At 38.2% G+C, this 21,380-nt stretch overlaps 1 protein-coding gene across 1 annotated transcript; it reads right to left on the bottom strand.

Moving 5' to 3' along the window:
- Positions 1–297: 297 nt before the first annotated feature.
- On the bottom strand, positions 298–20,095 carry LOC124845032 (syntaxin-132-like). Its single transcript, XM_047322057.2, has 13 exons — positions 19,942–20,095; positions 17,831–17,929; positions 17,605–17,661; positions 16,309–16,357; positions 15,754–15,842; positions 15,596–15,669; positions 9,591–9,633; positions 9,447–9,507; positions 9,309–9,334; positions 9,150–9,227; positions 8,806–8,886; positions 8,133–8,198; positions 298–681 (listed from the first exon to the last, which is right to left on the bottom strand). Exons 1-13 carry the CDS (start codon positions 19,957–19,959, stop codon positions 508–510), a joined length of 915 nt encoding a protein of 304 aa, XP_047178013.1. The 5' UTR covers positions 19,960–20,095; the 3' UTR covers positions 298–507.
- Between the last annotated feature and the right edge of the window lie 1,285 nt (positions 20,096–21,380).

Here is a 21,380-nt window from a genome sequence, read left to right as displayed (position 1 = left end):
AAAAAATATATTTTTATTAGACATTTCATATACAAAATTTATATTTTAGAATACAAAGTCCCAAATACAAATATTTAAGAAGATGCAAAAGTAAATATATGAAGGTGGAGGAAAAAGCTCCGGGCCTTCCTTATCTAATGTTATAGCAAGAATTTAAGACTACTGATAAATTCTTATATTTATTAAAACTAATTATAGTTTCTTATTATTTATTTCTCTTGTTTATTACTTTCCCATTTCAAACACTTCTTCTTTTATTTCAATGGTACAAATGGGAAATAATAATAATAATAATAATAATAAATGTCATCTCAAATTTTTAAAATGACATAAATGAAAGACCATTTTTTTTTCCTTTCATGTACAACTCAATTCAACATTTTACATGTTTGGTCAAATGTTTCTTCTTTCAAGCAACATGACAGGGAAAGAACGCTATTACAACATGACAAAGCAAAAGAATGGATGAGGGAAAAAAGTAAAAATCATGGCGTATAAGTTATGCAATTATGCACCATTTGTGTGAGCCCATGGTTTGATGACAGAGACAACGATGATTATAATAAAAATGAGAAGTATCAAGATTGCAACACACATCCATTTTCTGGAGTTCTTTTGAAGTTTCTTGGCTTTAACAAGGGCATTGTTACCTTGCTGCACGTGATCCACTGCACTTGAAACCTGATTCAATCAACAACAGAAACCAACTTTCATCACAAACATAACTTTTCACCGATCAAATTTCACAGTAATTAATAAGTGAGTGACAGGCTGATATAAACTGATCCTTATCTATAATCATGAGTTCATCTTAGTCATATAACCATCTATGGATAACAAAGATTGTTTTAAACTTTTATCAGTTCTAATATTCACCATACGAACATTTGAATTATACAGCTAAAATTTGCTCCTTTCACACCCTCTTCTCAGACTTGATATTAAAATCTAAGCTTAACTTGCTTAATTAACAAACAAGAGATGTCGTGAGAGAAAGAAAAAGTATGGAACGGCAATTATTATTGATCAGCAAAACCTGGTATACAAAAGAGGGGGTGTCTGTTTACATACAAAACAAACTACTTGAAAAGATTAATATGAAAGATTTTTATTAAATTGATTTCTTTGAAACATTACATTAGTCTCTATATATGGAGAACACTAACCCTACAGTAATAATTACAAAGAAACCTCTAGAATCTTCTAACAACTTTTAGTAGTATACTTAATATTCTACTAACAACTTTTAGTAGTATACTTAATATTCTACTAACACTCCCCTCAAGCTAGTGAATGAATATCCATCATTCCTAGCTTGCATGCTTGATCATGAAACCGTTCAATAGGAAGACTTTTGGTTAGCAGATGCGCTAATGAAGCCCAGACATAAGAAGTAGTGATAAGGCCACTATCCAATTTCTATTTAATAAATTGTTGATCTATCTTTATGTGTTTGGTCCTATCATACTAAACTAGATTGTGAGCAATACTAATAACTGACTTATTATCAAATTTCCACCTAAGAACATGCAACATTCTAAGGTGGATTTCCAATATGTGACACACCTTGCATAATCTGCATTAGTATATACTTTTATTTTAAAATTTTCATTCCTCTTGAATAATAATCTCCTTTATGGACTTATGTTCAAATATTGAAGGCTTCTGTTCATAGCTTGGAAATGTCTCTCCCTTGGGTTATGCTCGAACCAACTAACTACACTCATAGCATAGGCTATGTCAAGTTTGGTGTGAGCTAAGTAAATGAACTTACCAACAAGTATTTGATATTAACCTTTAGTCATAGTAGAACTGGCTTCATCACTTCCAATTATATGGTTTTGTTTTAATAAGAACTCTAGTGTCTTATCATCAATCTTATTTATTTCTTTGAAAAGATCAAGAATGTACTTTCTTTGAGAGTTAAAGATGTCTTTCTTTGAGTAAGCTACTTCTATCCTAGGGAAATACCCTAATCATCCTAGATCCTTCGTTTCAAATTGATCAACAAGGTTTTCTTTCAAGATTTGTTTGTCATGTTCATCGTCTCCTACAACAATCATAGCATCAACATAGACCAAGAGTAGAGTTAGTTTACCTTCTAGGGAATTCTTGATGAACAGGGTATGGTCACCTTGACTCTGTCAATAACCTCAGAGATCATAACTTAACTGAGTCTACCAAATCAAGCACGGGTTGATTGTTTGAGTCCGTATTTAACTTGCACACTTTATACCCTTTTTCATTATACCTAAACCCTAGAGGAATTTCCATGAAGACTTTCTAAATGTCCATGCAGAAAAACATTTTTCACATCAAGTTATTGCAATTTCGAACCAAAATAAGTTGCCAATGAGAGAATGATTCTAGAAGCATTCATCTTTGACGCTGGATCAAATGTTTCCTCATAATCAACAACATAAGTCTGAGTATATCTTTTAAAAACTAACCTTGTTTTGTAACGTTCTAATGTGCCATCGAATTTATACTTTACATTATAAACCCATATGCATCCTATTGCCCTTTTAATAGCCTATCAACAATTTCCCATGTCTAGTTCTTTTCTATGGCACTCATCTCTTCATTCATGGCTAGAACCAAATTTTCATTTTTCAATGCTTATTGAACTGATGTAGGGACTCTAATTGCATCAATGGCAAAGAGGAAACTTTGGTGTTGCATGGAAAGGTTTATAGTGGATACAACATGAGAAATAAAATACTTGGTACAAGATCGAGTTCCTTTTCTCAAAACAATGGGCAAGTCATCGAGGTTAGATCACGACCAATTATTATTCAAGGAATTTTCCAAAGATTCATGGGGTGTTAGAAGAAGGAGCACTTACCCTTGGCTCAAACGATTGGAATTGTTCTTGGATCAGGTAAGGTTATTTTTGTCTCCTATAATATTGTATATGGAAAAAACTCTCGATACGACTAATTTATGGAGATGACTTGAGAACAAAGATACCCTTATTAGGAGCAACTTCAAAGACATCCAGATGAAATATGATAGGAGAAGCATCAGAAGTACCAAAAGTAATATCAGTATGAGACAGTTCGTGTATGAAAGGGACAAAAACTGACTAAAGAGATTCAAAAGATTCAACTTCGAAAGAACTCATTCCCTAAAGCTAAGCATACATGTAAAAAGATTTAGTTTCATCAAAAGTAATATTTATAGAGGTAAAAACGATATCTTTTGGACAACAATATCGTTTTAATTATAAAAACCAATTAATACAACTCTAGGATCTAACTTTCCACAGAACTGACTATAAATATGGATAAACATAACACATCCAAACACCCAATTATGAAGAATAGAGAGAAAGAGAATAGATGGAAGGAAAGAAGATATGCACTCAGATCATCTAAAACCCAATAAATAATTAGTTAATAAGATAGCCAGTAGTGAGGACAACTTCACCCTAATACGATTAAGAGAAATACATCTAGAGAATAAATGCCCGTATACCCTCAACAAGATGCCTATTTCTTCTTTCAACAACGTCATTTTGTTGTGGTGTTATACACATGTGAATTCATGAATAACACCATTCTTGAAAAGGAATTTAAGCATGTCATGATTTACATATTTCTTCCCATTATCATAATGTAAACGTTTAATTGACTTTCCAAATTATGCTTTTATCATATGGAAGAATTTCACAAATAAGGTAAACACTTCAAAATTTTCGTTTATGAGAAAAATCCATGTAGTAAATGTACAATCATCAATAAAAGCAACAAATCATTTAGTACCAAATATGCTAGAGTTTGACACAGGTCCCAAACATCAGAATGAGCACTTTTTGTATTATTAGGAGGATATGTGGCACAATGGTGCTTAACAAGTTGACATACATCACATTTAAATGGCTCAGGCTCATTGGATTCACAACTCTCAAGTTAGGTACCAAACCTCCCTTGTACATCCACTCAAGGAACCCAACAATCGATGCCATTAGTGAGAAGTGTTATACGAGTAGATGACTTGTGTGTAGAACACCTTTCAAGGTGAAGGAAGAGTTTGCAATGTGTGGAGACCATTGTAGTTAAAATCGACATTTAACTCATAAAATTGTAAGATCCTACAATTTTATACAGTATTTCCAAATCAAATCCCACATATGATCATGGCAGAGAAAAATCGTGGGGATTGTCAAACAAAATCGTGTGCATCACTGCTTTTTCTAAATTGTCCGCTGCACAACCTGTTCATCTTCTAGGGTGAATAGACTCAGTTCAAATAAAATCTAAACCTAATTAAAAATTAATTCAATTAAAATTCATCTTTTTTATTTTTCAGTTACAACACCTATTCACTTTCTTGATGAATGGGGTTTCAATTAAAATAAAATTCAAACCCAATTAAAAAAAATTAAGGTGTTTTCTAGTGCACCCTTCACCTTGTTGGATGAATGGGTTTCAATTAAAATAAAACTCAATTAAGGTACTTGTAACTAATAAGCATCTCTTCTTCTCGCAGAACTTTGATTACGTTACATGCATTGTTACGTACTCAGGTACGTAAACTAGCCAAATACAACCTTTCACACTCTCACACACGTAAAGAACAATAAACGAATGACAAAGGATGGACAAATCTCTTTTATTGATGGTAATATCTGGGTAAACACAAGTAAATAATAACTGGGAGCATAAACTCCATCAGTCAACCAATAATTGAGAGCATAACCTCGTCAATTATCTTGGAGCATAACCTCCTTTACAAAACTCAATTATCAAAAACATGCCTTAAACCCTAGGCTTCCCCTGTATTAATACTAATTAATTCCCTCCCGAAAAGGTAATGAATAATAGAAATTACACCTATTTATTATAATTATCTAATACAAATAATCCTATTTATTATAATTATTTGATACGAATATCTTTATCCTTATTTACTATATTAAACTTATACGTAATAATATCCTGGGATACGACCTTATACTCTAATTAATTTCCTGCCCATCCTAACTGCCGTGTCAGTTAGGATGCTTTCCCTATGCTCCCAACCGTTCAGCCATCCTGCACCTTCCTTTCTACCGTTCGGTGTTGCTCCCAACCCAACCGTTCAGCCCTCCTGCCTCCCACCGTTCAGCCTGGTCACTCCCTGCCTCCCACCGTTCGGCCTGGTCGCTCCCTGCCTCCCACCGTTCGGCCTAGTAGCTCCCCCTATCCACCGTCCGGTCTAACCATTCCCCCTTGTCCACCTTCCGTCCTTACCTCTACATGCCTTCCACCGTTCGGCCTTTACGGTCAATATCGTTCGGCCTCACTTCCCTCCTACCTTTCTTCTCCTTCTCCTTACCTCCCACCTTATACCCTAACATTACACCCCGCTGCAAAACAACCTTGTCCTCAAGGTTGAAAACGGGGAGCTTGATCTCATGACTCCTCATCAATTCAAGTCTGAAGGCTCGGGTGGTGGCCATCCCACCTCATCTTCCGCCAATATCGTGACTCTCAAGCTCCTGTCCGGACAACGGTGAGCAGGACCGAACCGCTCGCCGCATCTAAAGCACCTTCCTTCTTTCCTCCGTTTTGCATATTCCTCATAGGGCAGATCCCTCACGTTTCTTTCCTTTCGTCCGGTCCCCTCATTCTCCGGGATGGCCGCTCCGCTCTCCACGGCAGTCACCATTCAGCTCTGGTTAGGGCGACGCGTATCCGCACCGTTCAGTTTTTCCCCAGATTGATTCTTGATCATACTTCCGTTCCCAGCCTTCACGCCCCCTTAGATCTCCTCTGCGTCCCTCGCCATCAACTCTCGCGGATCAAGCAGTTGTACTTGCTTCCGAATTTCATCATGTAAGCCTGCCATGAAGTATCCCATCAGCTGTGCTTTGGTCACTCCCCTTGTCTGCCCCACCAAGATTTCAAACTCCCAGATGTATTCCTCCACTGAGCCTGACTGTTTAATGGCCGCCAGTCTCTCAAAGATTGGTCCCTGATTGCTGCCTCCGAACCTTACCACTATTGCCTCCTTTAGTCCCGTCCATGTTCAGTCGTCGGTTTGTTCCCTCCAGAATCTGAACCAGAATCTGAACCAGAATCCGACACTACCCTCCATACTGATGTATGCCAGACGCAACTTTTCCTCCTCAGACACCCCTTGTAACTCGAAGAATTTATCCGCTCTATTGATCGAATTTAGTGGATCATTCCCTTCGAAAACTGGTAGCTCTACCCTTCTTCTCCAAATTCAAAGGTTCCTCCTGGCGTCCAACGTCGTGCGGTCTATTGCCCCTGTCACTGTTCGATCCATCAACTTCCCCATCGTTCGATTCTTCATCCTTCTCGCCCTCCTCTTTAGTGATTTTCCCATTGACCGACCCTTGACTTCCTTCAGCTTTCCCCTCTAGGTAAGGGATTCCTGCTGTCATCACTCTCATTAGCTCTTGAAAATTCTTGCAGACTGCTTCCATCTTTGTCTCCATCACGCCTATGGACACTTGCATGCTTTCCTGACTTAACCCCACGTGCTCCAGTTTGACTTCGACGACACTCATCCTTCCCTCCATGACGTTCTCTCTCTTTTCTGTCTCTTTGAATGGCCTCGTACTCTCCCTCGTCGGATCCGGCAGTTTCCTCCCTTGACGATCCAGCAGGTCGGACCAATTGTTACGTACCTGAGTACGTAAACTAGCCAAATACAACCTTTCACACTCTCACACACGTAATAGAACAATAAACGAATGAAAAAGGATGGATGAATCTCTTTTATTGATGGTAATATCTGGGTAAACACAAGTAAATAATAACTGGGAGCATAACCTCCTTCAGTCAACCAATAATTGGGAGCATAACCTCCGTCAATTATCCTGGAGCATAACCTCCTTTACAAAACTCAATTATCAAAAACATGCCTTAAACCTTAGGCTTCTCCTTTATTAATACTATTTAATTCCCTCCCGAAAAGGTAATGAATAATAGAAATTACTCCTATTTATTATAATTATCTTATACAAATAATCCTATTTATTATAATTATTTGATACGAATATCTTTATCCTTATTTACTATATTTAACTTATACGTAATAATATCCTGGGATACAACCTTATACTCTAATTAATTTCCCGCCCATCTTAATTGTTGTGTCAGTTAGGATGCTTCCCCTCTGCTCCCAACCGTTCGGCCATCCTGCTCCTTCCTTTCTACCTTTCGGTTCTGCTCCCAACTGTTCGGCCCTCCTGCCTCGCACCGTTCAACTTGGTCACTCCCTACTGCCCACTGTTCGGCCTGGTCACTCCCTGCCTCCCACCATTCGACCTGGTCGCTCCCTGCCTCCCACCGTTCGGCCTAGTAGCTCCCCCTATGCACCTTCCGGTCTAACCGTTCCCCCTTGTCCACCGTCCGGCCTTACCTCTACATGCCTTCCACCGTTCGGCCTTTACGGTCAATACCGTTTGGCCTCACTTCCCTCCTACCTTTCTTCTCCTTCTCCTTACCTCCCACCTTATACCCTAACATGCATACTCATCTCTTCACCCATATCTAATTAAATGTAAAATTAAGAACATGAAATCAATTTTTCTACTATTGGTTATGCATGTGTGTGTATACCATGTTTTCATAGAAAGTAAAATCTTTACGATTTTATGAACCCTTCACGATCTTGACCATAATCTCAATTTTAACTTGCTTGGTGGAAACTCACACTTGAGAGGAAGATTATGAGAAATTCAAGCGAGGAGTCAAAATAAATAACGTGAGCAGTATGTAAGGAGAAGATAGCATCGAGGTCTCTTATATATGGGATGGCTAATGGCATTCGATCCACAAAGCCACTTCCATAGGTCTTGGATGGAAGGTAGCATCGAGATCTCTTATATATGGGATGGCTAAAGTCTTTGATACCAACATGAAAAAATTAATATGAAAGAACATTTTTATTCAATTGATTTTTTTGAAACAGGAGATCAGCCCCTATACGTAGAGAACTTTATCCCTATAATAATAATTATATAGAAATCTCACAGAATCTTTTAACAACTTCTAACAGCTCATAGTAGTATACTTAATCCTGAATATCCTACTGACAATAAAACTCATAAATTAACAATAGCTAAGACTTGACACACTATATCTATGGTCGGATATGAAAAGAGAACAAAATACCTGTGTTTCAATGTTGTCAAGCATTTCTCCTTGTCCATCCACTAACACCGCAATATCCAGAAATATCTGCCAAGACAAAGAAATTAAAGTGCAAACTAGATATCTATCTCTACCTCCATATATTTTGTAGGCATATAGGTGTGTGCATTATAATCATAATTCTAAACACACTTTTAATAATAGATTACACTATTTTCTAATGGCATCTAATAATCTTGCAAAAGCAACTTTTAGCTTCCGACAAATGGAGTGCAGTGATGTATTTATGGGTTTCATCACATGTACGAATCACTTTAGCAACACATATGTGAATTTATCAAGAAATGAAATAAAATAAAGACCAAAAATGTGCGTACAGCAAAACTGTAACCGGAAATTCATTCAGAAATGAAATGATACCATCAGTTTTTACAGCGCATTGTAACTAAATCTATCATCATATGAATAAAGTATAAATATGTTACAGTTCAAAATAATCTCAACCCACTACCTCTCCTTTTGTTTTAGTGATATAATAATGGTTCTGCAGCATAGGTCATTACTATGTAATTTGTACTTATCAGGGCTGCCCCCGTAATTATTCTATGCATTATCCCTGGTCTATATCATCATCTAATCAGGATATCAAATGTCCTAATCACATTCTGATTAATTGAACAAACTGATTAAATACCTGTTGTAGATCAAGAAGCTTTTTCTCAACATCTCTAACTGCTTCATGTCGCTCTTGTATTTCAGCCAAGGTGTCCATTATCTACAAAGATAACACATGTATGAGGACTGTACGGTGACAGGGTAGATTTCCTGATATCATGTAATTTGCCTATATCCCAGGGAAGATCAATGTTCCTCACCCCTTCCCAGCCCAAAAAACACAAATTATGGGGGAGGTATTAGAAATGTAGGAATGGTGGGTTTAGATGAGTGGAGGATATTCATGTTGATATTTGGATAATATAAGAGTTAAATAGGCATTTAGGGAGGATTTGAAGGAGAAAGTTGGAAGGATATATGAACCTGGCCTCGTCCTTGTTCCTGAATTGCCTTCTGGAAAATTTGTTCACTATCTCCAGTTTCAATTAATCTGTCAATTGTCTGTACATCGTTAAATGATTAGAAGAAAAACTTCTAATAGACATGTCCATCTATTTAGGAAAATTCAGAAAAGAAAAATACCTCCTCATCGGCTCTTGTGCCTGTAACTGAAATCAAGAAAACCAAAGAATAAGAAGAAATTAACTCCATTTCAATGAAACTAATGGTACATAACTGCATAAAATTGAATGCAACCACTAATGAGTAAACAACTCAAACCTGTAAAAACTCTTCTCTCAACAACCTCACGATACTCTTGATGGATGACCTCTCTTAGGGTCTGCAAAGATTTTTCAAAAATGGATTCAGATGAATTCAAAGGACAAGAGAATAAAAACATCACAAAAAATGAGACAAACACACCTGAAATTCTGCCATTTTATCCTTCAGTTTCTTTTTTAAAGAACTGTAAAATAATATAATACAAAGTACAGATGAGATCGGTTGGATAAAACACTAAACAGAATGTAATGATTCAGAAGCCTAGCAGTATAATCCTAGTTGGAAAAATACTCAGGTTTACTCATTATGATTCAGCATAGGTTGCATATTCATATAAGTTGAAAGCCATGAAATATATGGCAAAATTTCACGTAGTCTGTTAGGTTCCAAACTTGGGAACCTAATATCAATTCTCACTTTCACTCCAAGAAACAAAGAAAGATTGGAAGAAATCAATTGTATTCACAGTAAAAGGTTTGTACAAACAGCACCCAGAGGCATAACCCTCTTCAACAGGTAAGTACCCGTTAACAATCTAAACAATCAAGAACCCCTAACTCTTCTAACCAGCCAGTATTTATACAATCTTACACGCTCCCCCCCTTAACTGTCCTAGACAGTTAGTTTCAGTTAGTTTGTTATAGTCAGTTGCACTTATTCCTTCTCTCATACACTAACCACCTTTTCTTATTCCTATCAATACCCCCCCTTCATCATCAACCTTGTCCCCAAGGTTGAAATCAGGGTACTGCTCCTTGATTGTTATTTCATCTTCCCAAGTGGCCCCTTCTGGCCCTCCTTGTTGCCATTCCACCAGCACCTGCTGCACACTTCTGCCTTCTTCGGTCCTCTGCCTCCTTCCCAAAATTTTCATGGGCCAAAACGAAGGCCCCTCTGCCTGCAGGTCCGGTGGTAACTCCCTCTCCGCCTGATGTTCTCCTAATGCCTTTTTCACCTGTGAAACATGGAACACAGGATGTATTCGAGCTGTCTCTGGCAGCTGCAGCTTACAGGCTGCCTCCCCTACCATCTGAATTATCCGGAACGGCCCAAAGTATCTGGCTGATAGCTTTGGGTGGAGTCTGGTAGGCATCGAGGATTGCCTATGGGGTCGTATCTTCAAATACACCCAGTCCCCTACTGCCACGTTCGCAACCCTCCTCTTTTTATTAGCTTGTCGCACCATAAGATCTTGCGCGCGCTCAAGATGAAACTTCAATTGTTTCAAAGCTTCGTCCCTGGTTTGAAGCTCTTGATTCACAGCCTCCACTAGAGATTCACCAGGAATGAATCTGTGCAAGGAGGGAGGTGCTCGCCCGTAGACAGCCTCAAAAGGGGTGCATCGGATTGCCCCTTGATAGCACGTGTTATACCAATACTCCGCCCACGATAACACAGTCATCCACCCTTTCGGCTGCTCTGAACAGAAACACCTGAGATATCCCTCTAACACCCGGTTCACCACCTCTGTCTGCCCGTCCGTCTCCGGGTGATACGCGGTGCTCATTTTTAACTGCGTCCCTTGGCCTTTGAACAATTCATTCCAGAACATGCTTAAGAACAAAGGGTCTCTGTCGGTCACGATGGATTTTGGAATCCCATGCAACCGTACTACTTCTCTTAGAAAAATCTCAGCCACCGTCCTTGCCGAATAAGGATGCTTGAGTGGTATGAAATGGGCATACTTGCTCAGTCGGTCCACCACCACCAAAATAGCGTCGTACCCCTGAGACTTAGGCAGCCGCACCACGAAATCCATGCTAAGCTCTTCCCATATTGCATTCGGAATAGGCAAGGGTTGTAGTAATCCTTGCGGTGATGACGCTAAATACTTGTGTTGTTGGCACACAAGACATTTAGCCACGAACTCTGTAATGTCCTTTTTCATCCCCACCCAAAATAAGGACTGAGCTATCCTCCTATACGTCCGGTAAACTCCTGAATGACCCCCCATCTGTGTTAGGTGAAACTCTGCCATCAATCTTGGTAGCCACGAAGACTGCGCCGACAACACCAACCTCCCCTTGTAGTGCAGTCTTCCATGTTCTATCGTGTATGCTGGGTGAGAATTTGGGTCCACCTCTATCTCTTCTATCACCTTACGTAGTTTCTCGTCCTCGGCTACCTCCTTCATTACTTCTTCGAAATCTTGCCAATAGGGCCTGGCTATCACCGACAACTCCTTATCTTCGTCGTTCACCCCCTCATCTCTTCGGGACAACGCATCTGCCACTCGGTTGGTAGTCCCCACCTTATATATGATTTCAAAATCGTATCCCAGCAATTTAGCTATCCAGTTTTGTTGATTCTGTGTCGTGATACGCTGCTCCAAGAGATACCGGAGGCTCCTCTGGTCAGTGTGGACCATGAATCTCTGTCCCAAAAGATAAGGACGCCAATGCTGGATCGCTAATACCAGAGCCATCAGTTCTTTTTCATAAATGGACTTGCTGAGAGCTCCTTCAGATAAGGCCTTGCTGAAAAAGGCTATCGGCTTCTTCCCCTGCATCAATACCGCGCCAACCCCTTTGCCCGACGCATCACACTCAATGTGAAAGGGTTGCTGAAAATTTGGGAGGGACAATACCGGGGCTGTCGTGACGGCTGTCTTCAACGCTTGCCATGCCTCCTCTGCTTTCTCATTCCAGGTGAATCCTCCTTTTTTCAATAGATCCGTTAGAGGCCTGGCAATTTTGCCGTAGTCCCTGATGAACCTTCGATAATACCCCGACAAACCCAAAAATCCCCTCACACTCTTCACTGATTTTGGCCGTTCCCAATCCACCACCGCCTTTATCTTTTCATCGTCCATCTCCACGCCTTTGTGAGAGATAATGTGTCCCAAGTATTTGACTTGGGTTTGCCCGAACTCACACTTCCTCTGATTGGCCACCCACTGATCCCGTCTCAGTGTTGACAGGACTTGCCCAACGTGCTCCAAGTGCTCCTCCCAAGTTCGACTGTAGACCAGTATATCGTCGAAGAATACGAGCACAAACTTCCGCAAATAGGGCTTGAAGAGATGGTTCATAGTGCTCTGGAATGTTGCCGGCGCGTTGGTGAGCCCAAAAGGCATCACGACAAACTCGTAATGTCCCTGGTGCGTGCGGAACGCCGTCTTCTCGATATCCTTCTCGGCCATGCGGATTTGGTGGTACCCGGCCTTCAAGTCCACCTTAGAAAAATAGGAAGCCCCCCCTAACTCGTCCAACAGCTCTTCTATCACCGGTATGGGAAACTTATCCGGCACCGTCGCTCTATTCAGGGCTCTGTAGTCTATGCAGAAACGCCAACTGCCATCTTTTTTCTTGACTAAAATTACTGGGCTGGAGTACGGGCTATGGCTCGGACGGATCACCCCCGATCGGAGCATCTCCGAAACTTGCTGCTCGATCTCATCTTTCATTACATGTGGGTATCGGTACGGCCTGACATTGATCGGACCAATTCCCTCTTTAAGGTGTATCTGATGCACCGTCTCCTTGCTAGGTGGCAACCCCTCAAGCTCCGTGAACACCACGTCATGTTGTTCTAGTAAATCCCCCATCTGCTGTTTCTGTTTTTCCGTAAGGCCTGAACACTTTGGGCTGCCTGTATGGGTCTCGCACAGGCCCAACTCCCAGACCAAAAAACATGTTGCCACCTCATCTATTTTTTTTAAAGCTTCGGGGCCCACCACCCTCCTCTCTAACGTGGGATCCCCTTGTACAATTATCCTCTTATCTCCTTGTCTGTACTTCATCGTTAAAACTCTCCAGTCCACCGTCACCTCCCCAAGCTTTGCTAGCCACTCTACCCCTAAGATGACCTCCACCCCTCCGAGCTCGAAGATGTAAAAACGTTCCACGACTTGAGCCTCTCCTATCTCCAACGCTACCTTTTCGCAACAGCCACTGATTCTCTTCCTCTGCCCGTCCCCCAGACTCACCAAATACGGCTGTGTTTTTGTCACCGTCATCCGCAGTTCCTCCACCAACCGTCGATCAATGAAATTGTGGCTCGCGCCACTATCAATTAGAATTAATACCTCTCTTTGTCCGATGTGTCCTCGTAACTTCATTGTCTTGGGTGTCGTCAGTCCTCCGGCGGACAGTGCCGACAACTCCATTGTCGCAAGGCTCGTCTCCGACACTTCTTCGCCTTCTACCTCCTCCTCTTCCTCAACCACAATTAGCATTTTGAGGCCCCTCTCTGGGCAGCGATGGCCGGGACTGAAGGGTCCGCCGCATCTGAAACAACGACCCTCTTCCCTTCGTTTAAGATACTCCGGGTAAGGTAGATTGCGAACAGTCCGATCCCCTCCGCCGCTGGTAGCCAGCCCCTTATTCCGTCCCTGTGTCGCGTCTTTATTAACAGACCCCACACTTTCCGCCGTTCCTCCTCGCACCGTCACCGAACCCGACGCCTTCCCCCAAGAATTCTGATTCTTGGATAACCACCCTCCTCCGGTCTTCGTGCATAATTTCTCCACATCCCTCGCCACTCGCATGGCGGTCATCAAATCCGGTGGATCATGTGGCCGGACATGATCGCCCACCTCTTCCCTCAAACCGGACAGGAAATACCCCATGATCTGCTCCTCGGGTATCTGGGTCGTCTGCCCCACCAGAACTTCAAAATCGCGTATGTACTCCTCCACCGGTCCCGACTGTCGTATGGTTGACAGCCTTTCATACACCGTTCCTCGTGTTCCTCCTCCAAAACGGATACCAAGAGCTCTCTTCAACCCATCCCAAGAAAGGTTCTTGGTTTTCTCTCGCCAGAATCGGAACCAGCTTCCGGCGTAGCCATCCATACTGATAAAGGCCAGTTCCAGTTTCTCCTCCTCCCCCACCTTCTGTACTTCGAAAAACTTCTCTGCTCTGCCAATCCATACCCAAGGTTCGCCCCCCTCAAAGGCTGGTAATTCGACTCGTTTCCTCCATTGGCTCATACCTCCTTGGTTACCGTCTCCATTTCTTCCCCCTCCGCCACTTGGACCACCACCATTATCGTTCACCAACGACTCACTCTCCCCCTGTTGCCTCCCGTGGTTATTGCGGTGACGTTCTCCAAGCGCCTTCAAGATTGCCTGGACGTCCTGGCGTATCGCCGCCGTCTCTTGTCGCAACGCCCCCGTATCAGCTTTCGTCTCTGCAATTGCCACTTCGACCGCCTCTAAGTGCCCTTCGACTACCACCATTCTTCCCTCCATCTCTACGTGCGATAACACTCCGATTGGGGATCCGGCAGGTCGGACCAAATGTTAGGTTCCAAACTTGGGAACCTAATATCAATTCTCACTTTCACTCCAAGAAACAAAGAAAGATTGGAAGAAATCAATTGTATTCACAGTAAAAGGTTTGTACAAACAGCACCCAGAGGCATAACCCTCTTCAACAGGTAAGTACCCGTTAACAATCTAAACAATCAAGAACCCCTAACTCTTCTAACCAGCCAGTATTTATACAATCTTACACGCTCCCCCCCTTAACTGTCCTAGACAGTTAGTTTCAGTTAGTTTGTTATAGTCAGTTGCACTTATTCCTTCTCTCATACACTAACCACCTTTTCTTATTCCTATCATAGTCTCTAGTTAAATTTAAGATAGACCATGAGCCCAGCACAACAAATTAACAAAACTTTCACTTATATTCAAGGATTATGTATTACAACTTCCTGAACAAAAGTAACCTATTACAAACTTGGTTCATAATATAAAGATGTTACATTGACTTTCAGCATTTAGATTGAGGTGATGATAGTGTCTTCTTGTACTTTTGATTTATCCTCATTAAGCATTACTTAGTTTCCAGGTTTATATTATCATATTAAGAAACATACATTCATATTAATGGATTGAATATCATCCAAGTTGAAAAACAAAAGAATATTTTAAACTTCAAAAGGACTAGAAATTGTTGGAGGAGGAATATTGACGTCCTAGAGTCTCTTATAGACTTGTATTTATCAAGTAAAACTTTCAATATCTAAAGGTCATATATTTGTGCTGCAAGAGAATTTGTGAAAAGAATAGTTGAAAAGTTATGAAAGCAGGGAGAGAACTATATATTAAACTCAAAAATAAAATGAAAAACTCCATTTCTAAAGTTGGTCTTAAGTTATGAGACAACAATAATAAAATAAAAAGCCAGATCATTACTGACATGGTTGTTGCTGTTCTTGAGCGGTCAACACCTGATCCTTTTCCACACCCAGGCTTCTGCCTGTTTGTCAAATTCTACAACACAGAATGAATGAGTAGATTTACACCAAGAATCATTGGATTGAATAAAACAGATAAAAAGGAATTCAGTAGAGACACCTCTTTGTCCAATTCTTCAATTCTGGACTTTATGTAATATGCAGTTTTCTTAACTTCATCAACATCTTTCTCCATTTTCTCCTTTATAGCTGCAGATAATCATTGGATTAAGCCGCATTAATTAGTTTAACACTCATGAACTTAGTTAGATCCCCAGAATAAAAAAGTTAAAATCTGTCCTTTTATCAGATCAGCAATTTAACATCTAGAAACAGTCCCACTTCAGCAAATTCTTCATATCAATATGGTAATTTCGAACAATAACTTGCAAACTATTTCTCTATTTACATGTATATTTAATTTATATTTTACAATACTAAATTTCAGTAACACCTACAAGAAATATTCCCTTAAAGATTCAATGAGTCACAAAAGTATAAGTAATTTCCACATTTGAGTGTGTCTTACTGTAATATTTTTTAAGGAAATATATTAGAGGGATGCATGACACGATAATTTTTCTTTAATTATTTTATGTTAATTAAAATAAAATCAAAAGGGCAATGTGACATGCATAAGATTGTTTAAAATAACAATATAACAAATTATACTAACCCTTCATTGAAGAAGCCTTAGTCACAACTTTGGCTTCCTCACGGGCATCCTGCATTCAAGGTTTGCATAAAAATGGTGAGTAAAATTTCAAGTAATTTTTGTCATAGTATAAACAAACAAGTAAGCACAATGACTTTTAGTAATTTGACCAAACATGTAACATTTATTTAACTAAGGTTCAGAAGCAAAAGTGGCTTTTTGTTTAACCCCTTTTCTTTTTTCTCAATTCACTTGTTACGGATGCTGACTACGATTCAACACAACTATCTTAGAAAAAATCATTACACAAGCTACAAAATGATAGGCAACATTAGTCATTCTAGTTTTACATACTTTTTATCCTTAAATGGTTTTCCTGACCATGTCATCCCATCCCTCCTCTTGTCCTTTAGTCTAAACTTGCAAATCTACGTAAGTTTTTCTGCCAACCAATTGACCCGAAATTCCTTATGGAGCGCACAGTAGAAGAAATGATTTCAAGTCGCTTATATTCATACCATCAATGAAATGTACGTTGGGTTCAAAACTAGTGCGCAAACACACGATGGTATGATAAGGATTTCCCTTTAAGAATATGATTACATCAAGGGTCAACTGTGAGCTCTTTTTCTCCATACCAAATTTTGGACATAATTACAGAATATATCAAGGAACTATTATCTAAATTCATGTTTTTTGTAGATGTGATGTGATCCTAATTTGGAGAATCGAGAGACGAAATAAACGCTAAAATAGAGTCATGCAGGGGAGATTTGAAATCACGTGGAAGTAGATATAAGGTACAGTATGAGGATTGTTAACTCATAAAGAAGCAAGGAGGCACATTATCTGGACTTTTTCACTTTGCCAGAGTTCTTACATGAAAAAAATTGGTTAGACTATATTAGAGCTTATAAGTGCTTATGAGATAGATGAAGTAGGGGGTTTCTAACAAGGGTAAATAATAGAGTTCAATTTTCTGATCAGCTAGACTTTCTTCATTCTTCAGCCTTTATGAATTACACTACAGTGCACCAGGAAGTAAGACTTCAGGTAACAAAGTAAGGTATACATAGATGGTTCTGCTGTTAGATTAGCAACAGGAAAATAACCTTGATTTTGGCAGGCCATCCACACAAAAACATATCATGCCTCTATATTGCCCACTTCTTTATTTATAATTATCATACTTCAGTGAAACTTAATAAATTCATCATACTGTCATCCAATTGCATACTACTTTCAAATGATCAAAACTAGTAAGTCAAGTGTTTCAAAAGCCAACAATTACTAGCCAAGTTTGTAAAGACAGGTTACCTGGAGCTTCCTCAAAAGCGTATCCAGCTTAGCATAATGCTTATCAAGCTCTTGGACCTATAAAAAGAGACTAATCAATCAACGAGATGAGCAACATGGTTGAACATGAATGCTTAGGCCCCATAAGCTAAGGAACGGAGAGAAATAATGAAAGTTGAGCTGAATAATGTTTTTATACACACACACACACACACACACACATATATATATATATATATATAAACACCTTTCTGAAGAAACTTTCCAAGCCCAGTTCTCCTGAATTCCTCGCATATTCTCCTAACTCAATGTCACCACCTCTTTGACGTGGGATTTCAAATGATTCCTGAGAAAACAAATACATCATCAAATTACTATGTATGGTTCAACCCTAAGACTGAAGTTGCTATCAGCACATCCTCGATAAACTAGCCATTAATGTTATTGCTATATTAACAATTTGCGCATAGATAAAATAACACAATTTTCTACATACCAAGAAAGCAGTATTGATCTTAGATGCATTTAAAATTCAAAGCATAACAAACAGAACAAATACTCTCAAATTTGAATACAGTCTCCCTACAAGACGTTATGACTATTAATTAGTATACTAATGTTAAGACCTATGTAGTGACAGGTAATTCTAAGACCTAACACGAGATGGATTCATGAATTGACCCTTATTGCACACCGCACTGCTGTTCGTTTTAGTCCCGTGAAAAGACTGTAACAGTCAATGGATGTACAGAATTCACAGCCTGATTAATTGTGCAAATCTAACTAACGTCATTCTATAGATATTATAAATACAGAATTGCGTATACTGCTTCCACAAACATCTTGTCAACATTTTTAAATATAAAAATGACTTTCCTAAGCATTTGCAGCCCTTTGGCATGAAACATTACTGTTACGGCTGTGCACTTGAAAATTGAATGATGAAGGAATCAGCAAGTTTACAACAACAGATTTTAAACACTTCCACAACTTTATCCATGCATAGAATAATGTTATTGTTGTATTGAGAAAAATCTTATGTAACGAAAACAAAACAACTTCTGTGTAGGTAAAGCCAATGGAGCTTTTGTGAGCATTGAGCACGTAACCCAGATGCAAGAAAAGAATGTTAGATTTCACATAATTTATTTTGTGGATTGGCAATATTTAATAAATTATTACTATATAGTTGGATAATTAAATGATATTCATTGTGAAAAATGCAGCTTTTGCGGGCAGCATATCAATTATTTAAGTTGTATGTAAATGGTTGCATGCACTTGAATTTATAGCTAAAAGAAGAGAAGTCTAGTTTCAACTCGTTGTATATCAGAATGAAAAAAACAGAGAAAATTCTATAGGCATCACGGTGTCTATAAGATGTTTACTTTTATATAAGCTGTAAGGAATAATTTAAATATAAAACAAAAAATTATGGGGATTGGGAGAGAAGTGAAGTATAGTTTTAACTCATTGTGTATTAGAATGAAAAAATCAGATAAGCCTATACCCTTCACATCAGTAGAAGTGCTGATTTTACATTTTACAGGTATAAAATTCTGGGGATTGAGAAAGCAGGAAATGTTTCACCAAAAGTGCTGATTTTACAATTATAAAAATTTTAATCTGCTAGCAACTCAATTATAAGCCTAGATCCTTCACATAACTTCCTAAAGGAATAGCTTTTGAGTTACTGTTTTACCATAAAGAACCTCCACTGTAATCTGATTAGTTAATGAGAATCTGGCAATGGGAAGAAGAGGCTACTGAAATATCATAATATACATTATTAATTAATTTTTTTATTTTAAACAATTCCAAGATAGTTGACCATTGAAAATTAAAACCAATTGCATGTTTAACTCTAGATTAATTTAATTGTCACAATCCATGGCAACCTCTTTCATTACTATTTCCCTTTTAAATCAGAACAAATCGCTACGCAGATAACTAGAGATCACGAAACCGTAAACGCTAGAACATCATACGCAAAGAGCTATTAAATTAAATTTCCCCCATGAAACTCACCAAAATTGCATTTCAACATAACTCAAATGATGATGAAGAAACTGAAATCCCATTTTTAAAATGATTCAGAACCCACATTCCCCAAACCCAATAATTTTCTTTCTTTTTTCTCGGTAAAACAATAAAAGAACAGAGTATATAAGTAAAAAAAAAGTTGAAATCTTGAGCTTGCACATTGTGCACAAAATTGGATCTAAGAAAAACCCACATGAAGAAAATCCGAAATGCGTGAAAACAAATGAGAAAGAACAAAGAACAAGTTGAATCAACAATGAAGAAATAAAAAAAAAAAATGAGATAGAAAGAGATGGTAGAAAAATGCAAGGTTACCGTTAGAAGGTCGTTCATTGTGGAAGAAAAACGAGAAATTCAAAGGGAAGAGGGAATGTGTTTGGAAAAGGTGTTAAGATTTTAAGAGTTGGTAAGGACCTGGTTAAACAAACCAGGCCAGAGTTTCATTCCTCACATAGAAAGAAAGAAGAAGAAAGAACAAAAAGTGTTTTTGAAACATTTTATTTATATATTTTTATTTTATGTTATTTTTATTTCTTTCTTTTTGTTTGTGTTTTATGTCAGAATGTAAGTTTGGAAATGCAACCACCGACCCAGACAGGTAGGAAACAGCTATTTTGAAGGGTTTAGGATGAAATTAATTATTAAAAATAAAACATTAATTATTAGTTAATTTGGGATTTTTTTTTTGTTTGTTTTGAATTGTAGTGGATGTGGTTTCTTGTATAAAATAGAAGAGGGGTGTTGAATTTTATATACAATTAGTGCAAGTGATTTATTTTTGTATGTAGTAATTAAAATATTTGTGTAGTTCAATAATTTATAATATTAATATAGAAACAAAAATGAATAATGTTATTATTATAGTTGTAATTTTTAGATAGTGTGTGTAGTAGATTTAATGATGAAATATATGTTTAGTTTTTATAAAAAGACAGTTCGATTTTAGTTTTTGAAAAGTAAATTGTCTCTTTTTTTTTTTTTTTTCTTATCAGCAAAAGTGTGAAATGACATGAAAAGTTATTATATTAATTCGATTTATTGAATAACTAACAGTTATATTAGTTACAATATCAATATAAATACACAAAAAGAGTGTAACAAAATTTAATTACTTTAATAATGTATTGGTTTAGTAATTTTAATTATGGTTAGGATCTATGACTTCCTTTCCTATCTATTTTCTATGTCTGGCTTTAGTATCTGAAATTTGACTTCTGGCTGTCTTTTTCAGAATGTGTGGGGGCAAATTAATCACTTAATCTTGAAGCAATGAACTTCCTTAATAGAAGTAATTAGATGGTGAAAAGGGGAATATTAAATGTTTTCTTTGTTTGGTTGGATGCTGAATTCTTCACCCAATTCTTAATTTCATCATGAACTTTTTCAGTTTGTTTCAACCCTAAAAAGAAAAACTTTATGTTTGCAACTATGTATCGTTTATGAACAGAACTTCTTTTCAATATCTTTTTTAATATACAGTAGATAATGTTTGATTTTAATTGTTGAATTAATTAGAATAAGAAATGAAAGATGAATAAATGTTAGTTCGACATAATGCATATTCGAAGTAAAATTCTTGGTCTAATATATAGAAAAATTAGGCTCCATTTTTATAAAAGAAAATTCTAAACAACATTAATTTATTTACAATTTTGAGTTAAAAATGATGTTATTTTCTCTTATGTAGATTTTACTGGTACGATATTACGATTATATCTCTCTAATATTTTTGTCTAAAGAACTCACTTCAGTAC

This window comes from Vigna umbellata, chromosome 4, assembly GCF_029865625.1.
Source record: "Vigna umbellata cultivar VRB3 chromosome 4, Vumbellata_1.0, whole genome shotgun sequence".
In the NCBI taxonomy this organism is placed as follows: domain Eukaryota; kingdom Viridiplantae; phylum Streptophyta; class Magnoliopsida; order Fabales; family Fabaceae; genus Vigna; species Vigna umbellata.
Note: the sequence above shows the minus strand (reverse complement) of the source record. Positions and strands in the feature narration are given on the sequence as shown.